Here is a 17,928-nt window from a genome sequence, read left to right as displayed (position 1 = left end):
GTGCCCTGCATCATTTGTGCTGATGCCCTCTCGGAGGGCTTTCAGGCTGAGTTGTCTCTCCATTGTTGAGACGTTTGTATGGAAATACTCACATTCTCCCCCTTGGTCCCATTTATGAAGTTAACACAGTGGTGCAAAGTACAGGACTACTCTTTGTCTAAAACTTCGACCAAAATTTCCAGGTACAACTAGAGTGATCCCAGGTTTGTGTGTGTACTGAATTATCTCTTTGTTGGGCCAAGCAGATGGTAAAAGCAACTTTGGACAGTAGCAACAGTCCTTTGTCTATCCCGTCAAGGTGCTCAAGCCCACTTGTTTGCACCCTAGAGCTAGTTTTATGATGTCGTTGGAGCTGGACAAATATCTCTTGTGTGAGTGCTGCTATCAGCATGTTCTTCTGTAGAGATCTTAGGTGGAAAAATTTTTTCATTCTTCAAGGCAACTGATCTCTTCTTTCTTATTCCATATTGCAGCAAGAATTGTTCAAGATCCTACATAGTATTTTGCTCAATGGTGAAACTCGTGAGGCAGCTCTCAGTTACATGGCAGCTATTGTCAATGCCAACATGAAAAAAGCGCAGATGCAGGTAAGGATGTCTGAGGCTGCTCCCCTTTCCCAGCGGTGATGGGAGAAACTGAGTATATGGCCAGCTTTGTATGGGAGTTTGGTTTTTTTGAAAGCAGCAACAAGACTCTAGAAGTGGAGGCATTTGATGGATTATTCTGTTTGTAAACTTGCAACAAGCCTCTATATGATACTTGCCTCACAGCCTCTGTAAAGAACAGCTGAAATTAGGCCCTCTGTGCTCCAGCCTTCCTGGCGGCACATGGCTTTGATTTTGGGTTACCTTTTCAGGGTGTAGCAGGAAGGCCAGTGATCTTGCTGCTCTGAACCAGTGTATCTCTTCGTGTTTCACAGACAGATGATCGGTTGGTGTCTACAGATGGGTTTATGCTTAATTTCCTTTGGGTGCTGCAGCAGTTAAGCACAAAGATTAAGCTAGAAACGATAGATCCCACTTATATATTCCATCCACGGTGTCGTATTGTTCTTCCAAGTGATGAGACACGAGTGAAAGCAACAATGGAGGAGGTTACTAGTTGGATGACTGAACTTTGTGAGTGTTGTCTATTGTTTCTTGCTCCTAAGATTGTCGGAACTCTTACTATATTTTAATTTTAGTGATTAACTGGCATTTTAGTGTTTGTTTTAATTTCCTTTTCCTAAATAAACTTTCACATTTTCTTAAAATGTTGTTCTTTGATTTTCCATTAGGAATAATACTTTTTGAGTTGATTGTTAATAGTTTTGTTTTGAAATCTCTGTTTTGGGGGGAGGGGTGTCTTTCAGTCTTTAAAAGGGTTGATTATGAAGGACCCTTTCCATTGTACCATAATTCTGTTTTTAAAAAAGCTTTTTTGTAATAGCAGTGAAATTGTGGGGGAAATAGCATGAAGTATTTTAAGCACTTTAGTTTTTTTAATTCATTCTCCCCTTTTTTATTTTCCTAGATGGAGATCAGTCTCCATTTTCTGAGCCGAAATTCCCTACAGAATGCTTCTTTCTTACGCTACACGCCCACCACCTCTCTATTTTGCCAAGCTGTCGTCGTTATATACGCAGACTCCGGGCCATCAGGGAGCTTAACAGGTTAGAGCTTTGTTTATCCCTTATATTTGTCACCTTTGACATTACCTAATATCCAGATCATGTGTCACTATTCACAATCCATGTCCCTAGTAACCTTGCATGTAGGAAATGTCCATGTTTGTAGCACACTTATTGACCATGTGCATTCAGAGTCTAATAGGAATAAGGGTGACTTAATCATCAGTCATGAATTTTAATGTTCTGACACGGCATATTGTTTGTAGGATTCATATTTCTCCTGTTGAATGTCTTTGAGTCTCTTTAGAGTCTCTGAAAAGAATATCTTGTTTGCTTCTCTGAACTGCAAAGTTTGGAAAGTATCCTGATCCAACTGTGTTAATGAATTCTTCTTTTAATAACTTGCTTTAGAATACCTTCTCATATTTGTTGTTCATTTTCCAAAAGATGAATGAAAGGCTCCTATCTCAAGAAACATCTTTTCAATTTGGGAAAATCTATATGGCTTGTTAGAAATAACTCCCATAAAAATTATGTTTTCTTTTCTTAATATGACCAATGGTTAATTCAAGTCTTCTGCCACTTTAAATACCATGTCTAATTCTTACTCATTTTGTAATACATAACTGAAAAATAAAAGCTCTACTTGTGCTTATTGTATATTATCTATTTTTTTAAAAGCACTTTATGAAATGTGAAGCAAACCGCAACTTCAAAATATTTTATCAGAGATTCTCCCTTACATATGATGAGTTTTCACTTCTTTGATATAACAAGTCAAAAGACATTTTTAAAATTAAGTTATTTTCAAACAAAGATTCTTCTCTCCTTCCCCTATCTCATCTCATCTCATCCTCATTGAAAAGATTAAATAAACAAATAAAGGCCCCATTTACACACATGTATAGTTTAGCAAAACAAATTCCTACAAAATCCAAAAATATCCCAAAAATGTCTATCTGTAGTCTGACTGAGTTAATCATTTGTCTCTCAGGAGATGGATAATGTTTTTTATCATGATTCCTCTCTAATTGTGGTTAGTCTTCATAATGATAAAAGTTCCCAAGTCTTTCAAAGTAGTTTTTACAATATTGTTTTCTGTAAATTATTCTCCTGAACTTACTTCACTCTGCATCAGTTTATCTAAAATCAATCCTTTTGTCATTTCTTGTAACATAGTAGTAGTATTCTATAGAATTCACATTAACACAGCTTCCACAAATTGATTGGCACCTCACCAGTTTTCAATTCTTTGCCACCCATAAAGGACTGCTGTAATATTTTTATATTTATGGATCCCTGTCCTCTCTCCTTAATCTTTTTGTGGTAGACATGGTAGACTATACTCTACTATATATAGTGATGTTTCAGGATCAAAAGGGTATACACTGTTTTAAAGCTTTTTTGCTTATAGATCCAAATCGAGCATCTATTAAAGGCTTATTATATTCCAAGGATTGGGCAAAGCACTTGGGGTACAAAGACAGGCATAAAATAGTCATCATTCTCAAGATGAATCTATTCTAAGGGTAGAGACAATGGGTAGTCTGAGAGGAGAAGGCACTGGCAGCTGGAGGAGCCTCCATGGGGCCACCTGCCTTCTCTTAGCCTGAATCTTGAAGGAAGCCACAAGTTGTAAGAGATTGCAGTATTAAGGATTATTTAAGCACCTGCTGTGTGGAGGACCACTAACTAACTGCTATTGTTACAAACTAACTGCTAACTGCTGTCGATACAAAAAAGGCCAAAGGGGGTTTATAGTCTAATGCCAGAGACAGTATTAAAATGACTATGCATTGAAGGATATGTACAGAAAGTTGGAAATAAGCTCTGAGGGAAAACTTCACCAAGCGGTCAAGAAAAACTTCATAGAAAAGTGGAATTTTCATGGAATTGCTCTTTTATCTCTTCATCTTTTTCTGGCTTCTCAGGAGAGGTTCTCTGCGTAGGTGCCCCTGTTTCCTTTGCTCTCATTCTCCGTTCTCTTCTTCATTCTTTACAATCTGGCTTCCAAGCTATTTTTTCATCTGAAATTTAGCCTCTCCAAAGTTAACAGTAAATTTTTCTAAGCTGTTTTTTTCAATCAACAAAAATTGGCCTTCCCAGTGCTCTCTTGCTTGCCAAATCTCAGAGTTCATCTTTCTTGATCTCTCCATAGTCTCTGACACTTTTAATCACTCTTTTCTCCTCAAAACTCTAGGTTACCATGACACTGATCTCTCTTGCTTTTCCTACTTATTGCTCTTGATGGATTTCCACCCAGCTTCCCCTCATGAAGCCCATTAGCTGAGAGTGCCCCTCAAAGATTTGTTCTAGACCCTTTTCTTTCTGTATACAATTTATTTCTCTTGGTGATTTCATCAGCCCTCATACTTTCAACTATCATCTCTATACAGATGATCCCCAGGTTTGTTTGGGACCTCTTCTCTTACCTTAAAAACAGTACACTGGTGCACAGTGGAATGGCATTACTTTTTTTCCTTGGCAATCAGGCAAGAAACCTGCCAAATGGCGCATGTCAGTGAGGGACACCAGGATGTCATGTTAGAGGAATGAGGAAACTAGATAACATGGAGGGGAAGAGGACCAGAAACATAATCAAGTTCCAGGTTATGAGGAGCTTCTCTTTGATAGGTAGCTCTCTGGTTGTGGAGCAGGAGGTGACAGGCTCATGCTTCAGAAAAATCACCATGGCAGCCAATAGAGAGAGATTCAAGGCAGAGAAATCATGTGGAGGGCTAGTGCAGGAGTCCTGCTGGGAGCTAATGAGAATTTGACCTAAAATTGTGTCATGTGAGTAGAAAAGGAGATGTTCTATATTGATTTGGCAGCAAACTGGGATACTCACAGTTATGGAGTCTGATGAGACTGAGAAGAGGATAGGAGATCTAGGAGAGAGCAGTAACTTGAAAACATAAGAGGTGGCAACCCATGGCGTCAGAGGACTCGAGAGCGAGGAGAATTCAGAGAAAAGGTCATTGGGAAAGCAGATTTTTGTTGATGGGAAAGAAAATGCTTTCTTTTTTTTCTCCATAAAGATATCCTTGGCAACTTTGGAGAATCTAATTTCAATTGAATGATGAACTTGAAGCTAGGTTTAGAGGGGTTTGAAGAAAGGAAATGATATTTTCTCAAATAGTAGAAGATAGCTTTCTCTCAAGAAGTTGAGCCACAAAAGGGAAATAGAAGAATTAAAGTATGATAGCCAGCGGGGAAGGTAGAATTAAATAGAGTGGGAGTTTGTCAACTTGGTTCTATTTGATAGCAAATGCCTCTGAGGAACAAAAATCTCCTTGCTTTGTGCCTCATTAATAATTCTGATCAACAGCATTCATAAGCACCTATTACCTGAATGGTCCTGTGGTTGATAGTTCCTGCATTCAAGGAACTTACTACAGAGACTAGAACATGCAAAAGGAAAAAGCCATTTTAAATAAAGGAGAGCATTAACAACTAAACAGGAGTCAGGAAAGGCTTCCATAAGAAGGTTACCCCTGAGCTGAATCCTGAACAAAGTGAACATGTTTAGGCTTTGGTGAAGATAGAAAGATGATGACGATTAAAAAAACAAACAAACAAGAGGGGAGTAATAGCAGCTACAGTTTGATGGAGAAATTGAAAGGTGATGATATCGAGGGTTCATATTGTGAGGTTACTACTTCTGAGAATGCTGTGAACTGGACATTGGGGCGGAGATTTCTGAATGATGTAATATGAGAAGAGGAAAGAGAGACAAATCTTGGTAAATGGCCCCAATTTTTAAAAAATTGGGATGGGGGGGAGTCAAATGTAAGGCAGAGACTTTTTTTTGATATAGGGTATGATGGAAGGTTTGAAGAGAAATGAAATGATATAAGAGATCAAGTTGTCCTGTGCACTAGAGCTGGGTTGTGGGCTGCTTGCTGTTGTTTTTGCATCCTTCCTTCGTGTTGTCATGAGTTCTCATGAGTTCAACTCTTCTAGGATTAGAGCCAGCTCTGCATTAATGCCTAGTGTCTGTATTTATGCCCCTGCTCTCCTGTTTTGTCTCAAACTTAACATTCCAGAATGAAATTCATCTTCCCATCCTCGATCTACTCCCCTCTTTCCCTTGAGGGTGAGACCATTTCAGTTATACAGATTTGCCATTTTGAAATTGTACCTGGAACCCTTTCCCTTCCTTCTATCTCCATTTCAGTCAGTTACTAAATCTTGTCAGTTTTGCTTTTTTTTTCTTAACTTCTTTCAATTTGTTCCCTTCTTTCCCTTTATATTTCCCCTGAATTCAACTTTTTGTTGCCTCTTTTATGAATTGTTGCAATAGCCTTTTAATTGGTTTTTCTCCTCTCCACCCCACTTCCAAAATAATCACTCTAAAGAACAGTTCTAACATCATTCCCTTGCTCCAGAATATTCAATAACTCTGATTTTCCTATAGGATTAAATATACTTTCTTCACCTTGTCATTTAAGACCTTTTACAATCTAGTTTTAGTCTGACATTACACACTTACTTTCCTTCCTACTTTCTCTAAATTGAACATTCTTTCTCCCTACTCCAAAACTTGGCACAAGTCATCCCCCAGAGCCGGGCACATCACTGTTTTCCTCATTTTCTTAAGGATTCAGCTCAGGGGCCACCTTCTTGGGGAAGCCTTTCCTGACCCCTTTATTTAGTTCCTAGTGCTCTCCTTATTTAAAATGGCTTTCTCCTTTTGCATGTTATATAGTCCCTTGAATGCAGGAACTTCTACCACAGGACCATTCAGATAATAGGTGCTTTGATCAACTCTGTTGATCAGAGTTCTTAATGAGGCACAAAGCGAGGAGACTTTTGTTCTCCAGAGGCATTTGCTGTCAAATATAACCAAGTTGTGAAATGTTTAACAAAAATAAATAAAAATACAGTATAATATAGGTAATGTTAATTTGTTATTTTCTAATTCTATATGTGGCCAGTAAGAGTTTTGTTTGACACCACCCAGCTCATTCTTAAAATAAAGAGAGATTCCCTCTGGATGATGATATCTCCCCACATGGCCCTTTCTGTAACTCATTTTGTGCGGATATTTCCCAACTCTCTTGGTATTTTTGAATCTTTGTACTTTTATAGTCAGTCAAGAGTTTGTCTTAATTCAGTAAGAGGCAACCATGTGGGTAAAAAATAGTTCAAATCAATTCAGTAGCCAATCTGGACTGTAGAGGATGGGTGGAGAAGTACACCTCCTTCCTTTCTGTTTGCAGAGAATGGAGTTGTATAGGTGTCTGAGGAGGCATTTGTTGTCAGACATAGGCCATGAGTCCATGTTTTGTCTAACCATCCCTTTGTTCTAAAGGAAGGGTTCTCTCTAGGAAAGTTTGATGTTATTAGGAACTGACAGTATTAACTTTTAACTATTTGTGATACATTTTTAAAAAGAAAAGCAGCACAGAAGATAAGAAATTTATGACTAGAAAAGAAAATAAGTTGGGAGTAAAAGACTTGTTAAAACATCCAAAGGAATAGCCTGGGATAGGGAGTAGCCCTCCCAAGGCAGCAGAGGGATTTGCACAGGAGGCCCAATCTCTTTGCTGGCAAGATGCCCATCAGTTAGATCACAAAATGCATTGAAGCATTCATATTTTTTCATAATCCCTGAATAATGTGTTTAAGTTTTTTTATGGAGATTTCTTTTTTTCAAAAAAGGAAATTCTTCCCCATAGTCTCCTATATCCAGATACTTCCCAGCTCAACTCAAAGTTTTTAGAACTTTTATTTAATAATAAAGATAATGAAAAAGGAGAGCATTCTGTTGAAAACCCAGTCTTTTTGATTTCACAAGTAAAAATAAGTACCAGAGCCTTGATGTTTGTTGAAAGAAATCTTTTCATCCCAAGAGAACAAATAAGGAAACTTAATGCTTGTGGTCACCCCCCTTTCTCTCTCCCCCCCCCCCCACATATACACATCCCATATTACCGTTATAAAAAGATATACTCTGTCATTTTCTGTACAGATTGATTCATGTCATAATACATATTGAATTGATAAAAATGAATACACTTCCCTTTGTTAGATTTTTTTTTTTGCTTTGTTTTTTATTACAGAACTGTGGAAGATCTTAAAAATAATGAAAATCAATGGAAAGATTCCCCTCTGGCAACTAGACATCGGGAAATGCTGAAACGTTGCAAAACTCAACTCAAGGTTTGTACTACTTAATTGGTATAAATATCCAGTCACATCATGTTTTCCTTCAGAATGTGATCATGTAAAGTGATAGTCATTTTGTAGAGAGGTTCTGATTTTTCTTCTATAGACTTAGAGATATTCTTCTGGGCACACAGCGTCCTTGGGGAGAGTAGGCACAAGCTTAACCTGCATGCTCCCTGATCTGGAAGTCATTTCCTGCCTTTGAGCAATCCTCATGAAGTACCCCTTGGATTCAGCTCTCCCTGGACTCTAGGCATGGTGTTCTTAGAGTCTCAGCAGTCTGCTTTGTCTTTAGCATGTGCCTCACCTTGCAGTTTAGATGTTGACAACAGCCCCTGTGCTCTGGGAGCATTGCTACTGAAGTTGATGGCAAACTCCTAATTGTCTGATCTTTTTAAATTCCATAAGGTCATCAAAAGACAACAAATTCTTCTTTCTCAGGAGTCCTTTACAGCCCCCATGGAGCCCGATTCTTTCTTTCAGCCAATCACAAGATGTTTCCTGTTGGCTCTATCGGCCTTCATCTAAATCCACAAGTCCTATAATCTTTTCAGATTGATTGAGGACCTATTCATACTTTGTTTACTTTTCATTGATTCAGTGGAGATGTCTGTGATCAATTAGGAAGGGGTACAACCCTGACATGTACATATATATTATCTTGACAGCTGAACTAGCCTAGTGAGAACTGGTTGGTTTCCTCCCTCTCTCCCCTTTTCCCCCTTCCTCCAATCTAACCAGAGGAGCCTTGGTTATTAGAAATAGCAAGCTTTTGCTACCAATAGGAACTTAACCTCAGTAGCTGAGAACATAGATTCTCCCCTAAACTAACCTAAGCTGAAGAATGGGTTCTATGTAAGTCCCATGAAGGCTGCTTCAAGCTCTAGGTTCCATCTCCCCCTTCTCCCTCTTAATCTCCAAAGCCTCTAAGGAATCAAAGAACTATAACATCCGGGACCCAGCAAAGATCAAGCTTCCCATTTCTCTTGATTATAATATGTATTTTATGTATTTTAGCTCCTGAAGTGATCAGGGGTCATAGTTTTCTAGACTGCTCTCTGGGGACCTGTTTTATTGTCCATAAAGAGGCCATAAATTGTTGAGTTTCCCAAATTGCACGTGAATGCTTTACTCTGAGGGCCAAAAACAAATGTTGGCTCCTGAAGAAAGAAAAAAAATTACTGTTAAATTAATGAATTGTTTTATTTCTATATACTTCAGTTGCAGATGCTAAAGATTAGAATTTTGGTTTTACGCCTCATCTTTGCTTTTTTATTGTGATGGAAATTTTTCCTTTTATTATATTTTATTATCCATATCTCATTTGTCTGTTTACTATTAATATTGACCTTACTTGGCTAAATCCAAATTCTTGGAATGATAAAATTAAAGGAAGATTTTTTGACATTTTTCAACTATAGGAATCAAACTGAGGCATTTTATAGACAAAATTACCTCAGAGAAAAAGAGAATTCTTTTACATACTGCAATTTTATATATCCTCTTGGCCCATAAAAATTGAACAAGCTTAATTAGAAAGAATCATAATTTACAGATTAAACTACATTAAGAGGGCTCATAGTGGTCTAATTGAGTGGGGAGATTTACAAGCCTATGGAGTTCAATGAATCTTTCTGCAAATAGCTAAATCAGAATTATTTTAATATATTTCATTTGCTGTAATTCCTCAAGGTGTCTTCTCATTACTTAATAAATACTTGTTTGATCTTAGCTAAAGCATGAGTGGTTAGACTTTTAAAGTTTGTTTGAAGATTATAAATAGTTGGATAATTCATAAGTTTCACAATTATGTTTCTTTGGCCAGAATGCACACAGTGAATTGAAACAACTCCATTAGCCAAATCCTCAAAACTTCCTTCTTACAGAGGAATGATACATCTTTACATGGTCTTCATCTCCAAGTACACCCTAGCAATATGGAGATAATATAGTGAATATTAGTCATATTTAGAGAAAGAGATGAAATAGAGGGGATCACAGTTGCATTAATAGAAACACTTTTTCACTTTTGAGCTGTTTTTATTCTCATACATGTTATATACTCCTTAAGGGGACTCTTAAGGTCACAGGGACAGAACCCTAATTTAGAGATTTAGAAAACAAGGCCCCAAAAATCTGTGACCATGACCAGGGATCCACAACTCATGAGTGGGGAAGCTGAAAGCTTCAGTAGCCACCTGTTTCTCTGTGGTCTAAGCCTGAGTCTTCAAACTCATGTAGAAATAGACAAGGCTTCTTAATGTCAATTCATGACTTTCTCCTATTTTGTTCAATATCTCACTCTGATTAGGCCATGTCCAGTTTGACATCTTTGGTCTAATTCATCCTGCTTGTGTGTATGTGGGCACTCTACTCAGTAGGGCTATTTCCACCTTGTTTCTGCAGAAATTGGTGCGATGCAAAGCCTGTGCTGACGCAGGTTTGCTGGATGAAAACTTCCTGCGAAGATGTCTGAATTTCTATGGCAGCGTAATCCAGCTACTGCTGCGCATCCTTGACCCCGCCTATCCTCAGTAAGTCCGCCTTGCCTTCTTTCTTGTCTTTGGCATCCTACCTAACATGTTAGTGTTTGGAAATCCTCTAAGTCCATGCCCTATTAGGCCTTCTTTGGTTTAACTTAAGCTGAAGGACAGCATAGGCAGTGCATTTGGAGTCTTTCCATCCCCTGCAAGGAGGTCAAGACACATTGTCAATGGATAGCCAGTGTGCCAAGGTGTTATGTGCTTACCTGTGTCTAGGCTTCAGGACATTGATTCAGAGCACAGGACAGCCACCAAGCCTGACTCTAGCCTTCTCTGTTAGTTGTGAACCACTCTTAAAATATCCAAGTTGACAACTGCTGCTGAGATGTTAGGGGGCCAGAGGCCTTATTCCTATTTCTTAGCCCTACCTATGAATTTGTTTGCTTGTTTTTTTTGTTTGAAATTGTGTTTCTCTCTTTCACAGTATCACACTGCCTTTAAATCCAGATGTCCCTAAGGTGTTTGCAGCATTGCCTGAGTTTTACGTGGAAGATGTTGCTGAATTTTTATTTTTTATTGTACAGTAAGTAAAGTCCATTTCTTACCTTAGTGATGCTCAGATTGTTGTAGCCCTTGATCATTTGCCAAGAATTCTCCTTAGAGCAGCTTGCTGAGGTATGTTTTACCTCATAAACATGAGCATGATTTCCATCCACTTTACAGATGAATGTTTGATAGATTAAATTTTTGTGCTGGATTCCAGGGTGACGAAGGAACAGAAAAGGAACCTCTCAGTGATACTTCCATGGTCCCATATGGGCTCCAACTGTAACTCATTTTGTACTTATAAGTTTTATAGCATTTGAGAAACAGCACTACAAGCTTTCATTAATATTTTCTGCTTGTTGCCTTAACAGACTGTCTTGGGATTGCAAACAAATCTTGATGTTAGAGTTAGTTCTAGTAAGAGCTCTGAGGGCAGTAATAGGGACTGAGTATATTCCAAAAAAAGAAGTGGATTTGATAAGAATGAGTGTGTTAAATAGGGATGGAGTTAACTGGTAGATGGAGATGGACAGAGAGTGGTATGGGAAGTAGGGTTGGAGCCTGGGAACTAGAAGAACTTTCATTGTTGGTTCTTTAGTTTTGTGCAGTGTACATTTTAATAAAAATCTCCCCATGTGAAAAAGGGGAGAGAGAGCTGAGAGATTTTGTTTTCATTTGTCACTTTGAGGCTGAGGAGTTCCTATATGTTATTCTATGTACCTAATTAAATCATAAGTTGAATTTAGGAATAAAGAAGTTATACTTTGGCCAATAGAAGTATTAGGTGTTCAGTTGTTCAGCCATAATACTACTTATTAGCTTGTATCAAATGCCCAATGGCAAGGCTTCATTTTTTTTTTTCTGTTTTCTCTGTCTGCTAAGATACTCACCTCAGGTGCTGTATGAGCCCTGTACTCAGGATATCGCCATGTTCCTTGTTGTGATGCTCTGCAACCAGAACTACATTCGGAATCCATACCTGGTGGCCAAATTGGTGGAAGTTATGTTCATGACCAACCCTTCTGTCCAGCCACGGACTCAGAAGTTTTTTGAAATGATAGAGAATCATCCTCTTTCCACCAAGCTGTTAGTCCCCTCACTGATGAAGTTTTATACAGGTGAGGTGATCTAGAATTCTTTAACAGGGTTAGTTGGTGGTGGTCACAGCTTCATTTCTAGTGTTCCTCTCAGTGTTGTGTCTCATAATAACATCTGACATTTGTATAGTATCTCCTGCATACCATGAATTATGCTGAGCTCCAAATATTTTCTCATTTAATCTTTACAACAATTCTAGGATGTAGGTGCTGTTATCTCCATTTTTATAGATGAGGAAACTGAGGCAAACAGGTACAGCTTGTCCATGATCACACTGACCCATGTCTGAGAGCAGATTTGAGTCTTTTATCCAGGTCTTCCTTGAGGGCCAGTCCTCTGTCCACTACAGCGCCACCTTCACTGCCCTTCAATTAGGAAGATTTTATCACTATTTGGAGGACATTTTGCACCATGTGACTTTTTAAGTCAAAGCAATAACATTGCACATTTTTAGTTGGAATCAATCTTGCGGTTGGTTACAGCAGATTTTCTCATAAAACTTAACTGGTTTGAACCTGTAATTTAGTGCATATTTGTATCATATCCCAAAGTCAATGAACCAACTAAGCCTAAAGTAAAATGACAGAGATAAAGTGTGTGAGTAGTGAGGGACTTGAAGGTAGTAGAGAAAGGGAAGGATATAATCTTGGGAAGGACCTACAGGTATAGATGATTTTTTTTTTTCAAGCAAAGGAAGAAAAGGCTAAGTGGGAAAGCAAACAGTAATCACAAATTAATTTGTTAGGAGAAAATGGTCTTCCAAAGAAATAAGAAATAATGGAACCGAATTCCTTATTTCCTTTAGTTCAGTGTCAGTGGAAGATTGGATATTTCCATTTCTGCCTCATGCTTAAATAAATTGACTATCACCAAAAGACTTATTGAGAACTTTTTTTTCTTAGTTTTGAAAGGTTGCGAGAACAGTGGCATTATTTTATATTTTTGTCGATCTTGTTAAATAACGTCTGGTTTGCTAAAAGACACCTGGATTATCATGTCTTCTTTTACATTTAATCTGTTGTTTGAATGAAATATAAAAATAAAATATAGCCTCACACAAATAAGTAGTTGGAAAAGGAGTAATGGTTTCAAAGCCCTTTCAGATAGTTGAGGATATTCTTCTTGGATGCCGCACCTTAACTTGGTTAGCTCCAGTATGAAATTTGAAGCTATGTTGAAGAAGGTTTCACATTCTATTACATTAAAATCCTGTCTTGCACTTGAATCGATCTTTTATTCAGGCATGATCATGCTGTTGCATTTGTGAAATATGCCAGACAGTGGGGATTCAAAGAATTCAGAAGCTTAAATCCTCTAATGAGAAACAATATAGACAAATAGATAAAAGTATCTATCCAGGGGTAGGGCTAGGGCTAAAGGACAAAAAGAGAAAAAGTTCAGGGACAGCTTCAAAAAAGCTTCATCACTTAAGTTAACTCACTACAAGAGGATAAGGTGATCAAGGAATGTATATCCAGCATGAGGGACAGCCTGGGCAAAGACAGAGATGGGAGATGGATTGTTATGTAAGGGAAAGAATAAAATGGTCCGTCTGAATGGACTTGTCAATCACAAAAATATGTTATGGAAAGGTAGGAGTCAGGGTGTGAAGAATTTTAAATGTCATATAGTGTCATTTGTTTTAGAGTAAAGGTAATAAGGAACTATGAACACTGTCACTTTGGGAACTGATAGAAGTCAGATTGGAAAAGAAGGAAATGAAAGAGATACTAGATAATTGCCATGGCACTAACCAGACAAAAACTGTCAAGGGCCTAAACTGGGTTGGTGGCTGTGTGAGTAGGAGAGAAAGGGACAGATGAGAGTGACTATTGAATAGGAAGATGCAGTTGGATAGGACACTGAAAATGTGAGTGAGTTATAAGTTAAGGTTGTAAACATGTGGTTCAAAAAAAGCATGGAGGGTGTCGGGGAAAGGTAGCACATTTTGTTTTGAATGTATTATGTTGGTGATGACTATAAAACATGTAACGTGAATGTGTCCAGAATGTGATAGAGGATTAAACTGCAGGTGTGAGAATCAGACTAGAAGGCAAGACACCTGGGGCATCTGCATTGAGACAGTAATGGAACCTTGAAAACCAATGAGGTCACCCAGAGAGAAAATCTAGATAAAGTAGAGAAGTACAACTGAACTTGAGATAGAATATGGATGTCAGCAAGCGAGTCTGTGAAGGAAGGGCCATTGAAGGAAACAAACCCAGAGAGATTAAGACACTCATCCCAGGTCACGCTTAACAAGTTAGTATTGGAGCCTAGGTTGAAATGTCTTTTGTCTTCAAATCCAAAGTTCTTTTTACTCTCCTTATATGAAGAGCTCATTATAGGTGGCAAAATGAAGCTGTTGCCTGCAGTTGGTCGCATGAAACCTGATCCATTCTTAACTTAGGACATGGTCAAGGAAATTCTTGGCCAAATAAAATGTTACTTCAGAAATGATAAGTAGTTTTCTATCTAAAACCATCAATAAGTATTATGTGTAATGGGGATAAGCTAGAAAACTTCCAGTAAGATCAAGGGTGCCCATTATCACCATTGTTATTCAGTTTGGGGCTAGAATTATTAATTATAGCAATAAGAGAAGGAAAAGAAATAGAATTAAAGTAGGTAATGAGAAAAAAAAATCATTCTTTGTAGATGATATAATCATTTCATCTTAGATAATCAAATAAAAAGCTAGTTGAAATAAATAACAGTATTAGTAAAGTTACAAGATCTAAAATAAATCCACTTGAATCATCAGTTTTTCTTTGTAGTTCCACAAAACCCATTAGCAAGAGATAAAGAAATTCCAATTAAAATAATTGTAGATGATATAAAATACTTGGCAGTCTTCCTGCCAAAATAAACTCAATGAACTATATGAATTATAAAATTACCATTACTATTGTAATTACAAAACACTTTTCATAAAAAGTCAGATCTAAATGATTGGAAAAATAATTAATTGCTCATGGTTGGGCTGAGCCAATATAATAAGAATTATAATTCTACTTATATTTACTTATTCAGTGACATACCAATCAAACAACCAAAAAATTATTTTATAGAGCTAGGAAAAAAAATCATAAAATTCATCTAGAAGAACAAAAGTTCTTACCAAGAAATTAATGAAAACAAATGTGAAGGAAGGTGGTTAAGCTGTATCAGATCTCAAACTATATTATAAAATAATCATCAAAACTATATGGTTTGTTGTGATAAATTTGTGATCTACCACAAATAGTGATAAATCCATTGAATAAATTAGGTATACAAAACTCAGTAGTAAATGACCATGATAACCTACTTTGGGGACATGAACTCACTATTTGACAAAAATTGCTGGGAAAATTAGGAGGTAACATTGTAGAAACTAGATATAAATCAATATGATGCACCCTATACCAAGATAAGATTAAAATGGGGGGTACAAGATTTAAACATAAAGGGTGATAACTGTAAGCAAGGAATATTTTACCCATCAGATATATAAAAAAGGGAAGAATTTATGACCAAACAAGAAAGATAGTTAAATCAATGCAACCAAGAAGGAAAACAGAAAACTAGCAAACAGGTCTCCGATAAAGGCCTCATTTCTCAAATATATAAAGAACTCAAGTCAAATTTATATGAATACAAGTCAATGTCAAATGACATCAACAAGCAGTTTTCAGATAAAGACATCAAAGCTGTCTATGGTCATGTTAAAAAAATGCTCCAAATCCCTATTGATTAGAGAGATAAAAATTTAAATAACCCCGAGATTATCTTCTTATATCTATAAGATTGGCCAATATGACAGAAAAAGGAAGATAATAAATGTTGGAGGAGATGTGGGAAAATTGGAACACTAATGCATTGTTGATATAATTGTTAACTGATGCAACCATTCTGAAGTACAATTTGGAACTGGGCCCACCCGGTAATCAAATTGTGCATATCCTTTCATCCACCATTACTAGTAGACCTATTTCCCAAATAGATCCAAAAAAAAAAGCAGAAAGAACCTATTTGTACAAATAAATATATACATAGCAGCTCTTTTTGTTGTAGCAAAGGATTGAAAATTTAGGGAATGCCCATTAATTGAGGAATGGCTGTTCAGTCTGTGCTATGTGATTATAATGATATATTACTGTGCTATGATGAACAGGCAGATTTCAGAAAAACTTAAGACTTATGTGAACTGATGCAAAGTGAAATCAGCAGAACCAGGAGAACATTGTACACAATAGTAGTGTGATGATGCATGATTATCAACTGTGAACACTTGACTCTTCTCAGTAATGCAATTGATCCAAAGTTAATTCCAAAGACCTCATGATGAAGAATGCTATCCACCTTCAGAGAGAGAACTAATGAAATCTGGAGATCAAAGCAAACTGTTTTTCATTTTCTACATTTTTTCCCATGGTTTCCCACCTATCCTTTGTTTTCTTTCATAATATGACTAATATGACAAATATATATGCATATGAATACTTGCATATATATGCATATGTAAATATGTATGTATTTAAATTTGAAGAAAAAAGCAATTGCTCTATTTGCTTATCTGTGAGCTCTTGAGCTTTCTGACACCATGGAAGAAAGCTTGGCAAAGTCTAACTAGGAGGATGTCCTGTGATATAGACTCAAAGACAGAAGGACCAGATAAATATATTAAGTAACAGTAATTGATGGGACTTGGAACTTGGTGCACTGATACTAGTAATAGGAATTGTACATTGCAATGAAATAAAGAAGGTAGAGAAAGCTTTATTAAACATTAACCACAGACATCAGATGCTATATATTTGCAAACGGAGTAGAAGTAGCCATCTTGGTTCTCATGAGTCATTCTGGGTTACACCTGAAAATCTGAGTCCCCAGGCTAACCCATCCTCTTGCTAAAGTACCCATATCTGTATTATTATTGTCTTCATTTTGTCCTTATATACATAAAAGCACCTTTAAATCTTGAAGTTTCCTGAACTCCAAAAATTGCTCACACTTTTTACTTGTCTTTTCATTTTATGTTGCTTTCATTTCCAAAAATATCCTTCCCTCTTCCTTTACTAAATGAGCCATTTCTTTTGTAACAGATTAAAAAATGAAGAAGTAATTCAGATCTTGCCAGCATATTATCTCTCCAACAATATATGTAGTGACTTCACACCTATCATCCTGCTCTCTCCTCTATCTCTGCAAGAAATGATACATATTTTCACAAGTTCTTTTGGTTTTGTTTTTTCTATTTAAAACCTTTTAGACATTGTACCTTGTTTTTTGAGTTCTGCTCTCTTTACTACATCACTTAATCACTTGTTATGCTCCAGCAATATTTATTTACCATGAATGCTAGATCCTTCCTTTATTGATTGTCATCTACTTCTTTTTTTTTTTAATAACTTTTTATTGATAGAACTCATGCCAGGGTAATTTTTTACAGCATTATCCCTTGAATTCACTTCTGTTCCAATTGTCATCTACTTCTTTGCCCAGTTCTGAGCTGCCACCAAAGTCCTTCTATATGTTTTGGTCAGTGTAGGAGCTTTCCTACTGTCTTTGACCTTTGTAAAGTTTTACCTGTCAGCATAATATATTTAGTATATTTATTCAGTATAATATAATGTATACTGTCAGTGTAATATAATGTCAGTATAATTTTTTTTTTCACAGAAATTTTGGGACAAAACTGAAATTTATTCTTACTTATCTTCCACATCTCCACCCTCCTATCTAAGATGTCGCCAAGGCCTGCTAATTTAACCTTTGTAATATTTCTATAGGCCCTTTTTTCCCCTCTGATACTAGCACAACCTTGGTGCCAGCCTTCAGCCCCTAATGCATGGATTATTACAAAAGCGGCTAGTGGGTCTCTGCCTGTCTCACACCTCTCCCCACTCTAGATTGTTCACTATTTCCAAAAAAAAGTGATTTTTTTTTTTTTGCTTCTTACTGGAGCAGGACTTAATTCAGTTAAATTGCTTGTAAATGTTTTGGGGAATTTGGTGTTTTTGTTTTGTTTTTTGGTTT

The 17,928-nt window shown here is 36.9% G+C and overlaps 1 protein-coding gene across 3 annotated transcripts in view; it reads left to right on the top strand.

Annotated features, from left to right (window-relative positions):
- Window positions 1–17,928, top strand: part of UBE4B (ubiquitination factor E4B) — a 134,313-nt gene that overhangs the window by 95,422 nt on the left and 20,963 nt on the right. For all 3 annotated transcript variants that reach the window (XM_051988602.1, XM_051988601.1, XM_051988600.1), the window contains 7 exons: window positions 474–587; window positions 920–1,118; window positions 1,513–1,651; window positions 7,675–7,774; window positions 10,187–10,314; window positions 10,748–10,846; window positions 11,692–11,927. In XM_051988602.1, the coding sequence (XP_051844562.1) occupies window positions 474–587; window positions 920–1,118; window positions 1,513–1,651; window positions 7,675–7,774; window positions 10,187–10,314; window positions 10,748–10,846; window positions 11,692–11,927 (1,015 nt within the window). The remainder of the gene's footprint in view (window positions 1–473; window positions 588–919; window positions 1,119–1,512; window positions 1,652–7,674; window positions 7,775–10,186; window positions 10,315–10,747; window positions 10,847–11,691; window positions 11,928–17,928) is intronic.

This window comes from Antechinus flavipes, chromosome 3, assembly GCF_016432865.1.
Source record: "Antechinus flavipes isolate AdamAnt ecotype Samford, QLD, Australia chromosome 3, AdamAnt_v2, whole genome shotgun sequence".
Classification (NCBI taxonomy): domain Eukaryota; kingdom Metazoa; phylum Chordata; class Mammalia; order Dasyuromorphia; family Dasyuridae; genus Antechinus; species Antechinus flavipes.
The sequence above is the reverse complement of the archived record's forward strand: the minus strand, read 5'-3'. Positions and strand labels throughout refer to the sequence as shown.